The 5,085-nt window shown below is 41.7% G+C and overlaps 1 gene segment (V, D, J or C); it reads left to right on the top strand.

Annotated features, from left to right (window-relative positions):
* Positions 1 to 2,369: 2,369 nt before the first annotated feature.
* Positions 2,370 to 5,085, top strand: part of LOC111813834 — a 24,620-nt gene continuing 21,904 nt past the window's right edge. Inside the window, 2 exon segments of the V gene segment in view lie at positions 2,370 to 2,428; positions 2,551 to 2,924. Of these exon segments, the coding sequence occupies positions 2,383 to 2,428; positions 2,551 to 2,924 (420 nt within the window).

The following is a 5,085-nucleotide window of genomic DNA, read 5'->3' as shown; positions in this document are numbered from 1 at the left end:
AAGCATTGATGAGTTCCAACAAGAACTGTATATTTCTCTGGAGAAATAAGACTGTGATCTTCCCCATGTCATCCACGCTCACATAGGACACTCCTGGACTCCACCCACCTTAAACCACTTCCAGGCATCTTGGTCTCAGAGTGTGGAAAATAATAAAAGGAATCGTTTCCCACACAGAAGAGCACTCTCCCATACTCCAGTCTTTGAAGATCTACTGGGAGCATGCACTGTCCTCCACAGACACATGTATTGAATACTTTGGCCAAAGCAAAATCAAGTAAGGGCTGGGAGTAAAAAGACAGACTAAGGACACTGCATGGCCCAGATACAAAGGAACCAGCACCTGAACAGAGGATGTGGGGAGAGGTCATGGAAGAGAGAAACCTGTGGGCTGAGGACAGGGCAAGGACATGATCAGGGTGAACATACCTAACAGGAATCAGTCTACTGCAGCTTCACGGGGTGAATGTGGCCATCATTATGCCATCTACAAGGCATCATGTCTCTGTGATTTCTCATGGTGTATTTCTTCCCCTAGGAAATGAACAGTTTAGGAATAGAAACATTTTGTTTGTTATGGTTTTGTTGTTGTCAGTTTTCTGTTGTTCAAAGCTATGTATTCAGTCCCCACATCCAAAATGAGGGAATGGGGACCAGGGAGATGGCTCCATGGAATAAGTGCTTCCCTGGCAAGCACAAGGGCCTGAATTCAATCCCCAGTTCTGCAAAAAACAAAAAAAACAACAGAATGAGAGAAGGGACAACTTGCACACAGACTTGTAAAATAAATGTGTGAGCTATATGCATAGGAATCCTGGGAAGCACAGAGATCTAAAACAAAGATCATCCTTGCTGCTCCATTTTGAGCTGAGGGTGCTGAGTTGATTGAAAAAGAGAAGCTAAGAAACAGGACCATAGGTAAACAGGACAGAGAGGCTCATGGGCTTGGTCTCTGGGTATGGTGACCAGTACGTTGGACAGATCACCTGAGTTCATGTGCAGAATTTGGAGAAAGATGGAGTGAGTTTCCAGGTACTAAGAAAATACTGTGGAATGTGAGAGTTGACAGAGCAATTGCCAGACACAGAAGCTAGGCTCCAGGACTGAATGTTCTGTGGAGCAGGCTGAGTTGTGCAAACAACAGGGGACATTAACTAAGAGTGAGTAAATTATTCATCAACAAGTAGTGAAATCAGAGCTCAAAATCTATATGACCGGATTTACTCTGATAGAGACTCCTTTGACACACATTCACACCAAACTTTCTAGAGAAATTTTGTGAAAAAAAAAAACACATGAGGTTGGTGAGCCTTGTATCCATTCATAAGACATTGCTTACTGAATGAAGTTGCATACGGGGGTAATTATTGTGAGATTCTGTGCACACGTGTGGAACTGACATGCACCTGACATAATACTTATAAATTCTTAATTCTATAGTTTTGCCTTCACATCATGAAGTACTATTGCAGGGAACTAAGCCCAAATGTGCAAGATCAAACACAAATAAATATACATCAAAGACACATTCATTTTATTATCTAACTGAAAATAGATGAAGCATTAAAGTAATTTTATCAGAGATTCAGTTATCAATAAAGGAATATGATTATTATAGCATTATTTTCTAGTATGTAAAATATACTTGAACCAGACTCCTAGGAATGAGAATATACAGCCTTCATAGAGTGTATTAGTTTGAAGTTTTTGAACCTAGTGAACACTATTAAGAACTTCCTGGTTGGGGCTGGTGAGATGGCTCAGTGGTCTAAAGCACCTACTTAGAACAAGCTTAGAAAAGCACAGGGACCATGGTTCAATCTCGCAGCACCACATGCTAGCCATCGCCACCCTCTGGTGGGCTGAGCTGGACACACACACACACACACACACACACACACACACACACACACACACACAAATAAAATTTTTAAAAAAAGAATGAAAAAAAAAAAGAACTTCCTGGCTTCTGAGCCAGGACAGATGTGCTCTATGGTGAGCAGACACCATGGTCCAGCTTTCCAGTCATCCTGTGCAGCTCAAAGAAAGAACTAGCCACCAAAGTAACCTGGGCAGAGCATTGGGTCCAGTGCCCACTGAAAGGCTCAACTCTGTATTCTGGGATATTGCAGCTCACTTTGAGTAAGTGTTTGAGCTTCTTTCAGTAGATGCTTGCTGTAGGGCTCACACAATGAGAAAATCAAATTCTGTTTCTCAACATTTTGCTCTGTGAGTTGAGATCTAGCACCAGGGAGACATCAAGGGCCTGAGCAGATAGAATGCAAACACATTTGCATGATCCACTCCTCCCCGAGGGGCTGGGTAAGAAAAGGAAGCCTGGGGAAACTCAAGCCAGTGTGGGATCAGGGGGCTGCTTCCACTATGGACTGGACACCACTCCTCCTCCTGTTCCTCTCTCACTGCTCAGGTAAGAACAGGCCTTGCAGACAGGGTACAATTTCTTAACATCATTAGGTGTCTTCTGCTGTGATATTTGTAAAACTTTAACCCAGTCCTTACACCCTAACCCACTCTGGTCTGTATGTGCAGTTTCCTTCTCTCAGGCTGTGGTGACTCAGGAACCTTCCTTGTCTGAATCTCCTGGAGCATCTGCCAGACTTTCCTGCACCTTGAGAAGTGGTATCAGTGTTGGTGGTACATGGATAAACTGGTACCAGCAGAAGCCAGGGAGCCGTCCCAGGTATCTACTAAGCTACTACTCAGATTCAAATAAGGTACAGGGCTCTGGCATCCCCAGCCGCTTCTCTGGTTCCAAGGACAACTCAGCCAACGCAGGAGTTTTGCATATTTCTGGGCTGCAGCCTGAAGATGAAGCTGACTATTACTGTAACATCTGGCACAACAGTGGTTTTCACAGTGACCCTCATGCATGGAGAAGTAGCACAACAACCTCAGGCTTCCCTGTGAGTTAGACCATGGTGCCTTTTGTAATGTGAAAATCTCTTATATCCACAACAATTAAACTCAAAATTCTCAGCAAGATGGCAGTATTCACTCCAAATAATAAACAGTGTTGCTAAAATCTCATGAAAAGCAGGTGATCTGTGATTGCTTCTGCATTTTGCACAATCCAAGTAACTCTTGTTTGACTGAATCTAAAAGTGAAGCTACATGCTTTCAACAGGGAGTGTTTCCCGTTTTGCCTGAAAAAGTACAATGGAAAATTAGAGGAGACAACAAAGGAACCAAGAGCAGGTGCCATTTCAGATGGTTAGCATACCCGTTTTCAATTCAATAGCATATGAAGGCCTGGGAAGCCAGGTTTAAAAGCAACCTGTCAAGAACTAGGAAAATCACACACTGAATGAGTGAAGACCAGCACTACACACCACCACTAAAGTGACACAGGTGGTGAAATCTGTGGCACAGACTTCAAACAACTATAAATTCATAATGTGCAATCAGGAATCTTGAAACAAAAGGGTAGGAAAAGTTATCATCGTTATCAAATGTAACTTTAAGGGAAAAAATTAAATTTAAAATCAAACAATGGAGTCTCAAGAACTGGAAATATATATATATATATATATTTGTTTTGCAAAATTTGGAACAGATAATTTGTGAAAATATTTCAACTTTCTCCTATTTGAAAGTTTGCTCACCTTTCTTCCAATTTGGTCCTTACAGCATATGCTATTTGGTTACATTTATAATACTAATTTCTCTTTGCTCATTGGGAAGAAAGTTTTGTGCTTTTCTTTCTCCTTTGTACGAGTGTGTTCAGTACTCTGGGTACCATTTTGGCAAGTCATTTCAGATATACTATTAGTTTTAGCATGTTGTCTGGTAGTCATGACAGTGTATTAGCTACTGTTATTATGGAATGATTTTGTTAGGAAACAAGCACACTTCAATGAAAAATATATAGATTACAGAAGACATATAATAGAACATACATATAATTAAGAAAAGCATACTAGGGGGCACTGGAAGCCTTCCCAAGGGTTCCCAGACACTGAAACACACACACAGGGCTCACAGTTCATGAAGTGCTTTGTGCTCAAAGACATGAATAATAAAGCAGGTTCTTAAAACAGGTGCTTCTTCTCAAGGGACATGCAGAGCCCGCAACACTTAGCCTGCCTGACAGCACAGCAGGACCTGAACTCTGAATCCTGCAACTGATGGTGCTCATGGTGTTAGTAAAAGACTGATAAAAGTAAAAGACACCAAATCAAAAATACCCATAAGATCTCAAGGGGACAGGAAAGGACCATCCTAGAGTCAGCAGGGGCTGCCCATGCCTGGGAATCTTGGGAAACTCTACCATAAAGCCTACAGATGTTTGGTGCTGCTTCTATCTCCTGTCTTTCTTTCTCTGCCCAGATTCAAGTAGATTTGACACAGCTGCCTTTGAAACAATGCTCTCTCCTAGTTTTCCATCCCTAATGTGTGTTGATTTTTCTCTTGGGGTCCATTTCTCAGGCTATGGTGTCCCTGGATCCCTCAAAATCTCCTATCCTTCAGAGGCTCAGTCATTATCCTTGGCAGCTGCTGCTTTGTAGTAATCACTGAGGGCAATTTTTACACTAATATTAACAGGGTAGCAGGTTCTACTGGCCAAACATCCAGGACAGTGATTTTGGCACAGGCCATAGGTGCTCCTCGTCACCTGTCAAATCCTCAAGTTCGCACCTTTGAGCAACATGGCTTGATCCTTTGTGGTGCAGGCATAGAATGAAGGTGCATTCTATTATACACTATATGACAGTACTTCTCAAAACAAGAAGAACCAAGTAGAACATGAAGATTTGAACATAGGTTTGGCCAAGCAGGGATAAAAGAAGATAAAAGTAGGGACTAGGAAGTGAGCACCCTGGCAGACTCACATTGTCTATCCATGGTGATGATAGAGTAAGAAAGTATTGAGTTGACTCTTCTTCCAGTTTCAGTTTTAATTCAAAGAATGTACAAGGCTTGTTTTATCTGAAATGTTGCATAAAACAACAGAATTCAGTCATCTCATTTTCCTAAAAGTACAGTTTTTGTATAGTAATACATTAACACTGAAGCCAGTGTATTTCCTCCACAGAGAAATATTTTCAGTAATATTGTTTTGGGCCT

The sequence above is a fragment of the Octodon degus genome, unplaced genomic scaffold, assembly GCF_000260255.1.
Source record: "Octodon degus isolate 3935 unplaced genomic scaffold, OctDeg1.0 scaffold00230, whole genome shotgun sequence".
Taxonomy (NCBI): Eukaryota; Metazoa; Chordata; class Mammalia; order Rodentia; family Octodontidae; genus Octodon; species Octodon degus.
Note: the sequence above shows the minus strand (reverse complement) of the source record. Positions and strands in the feature narration are given on the sequence as shown.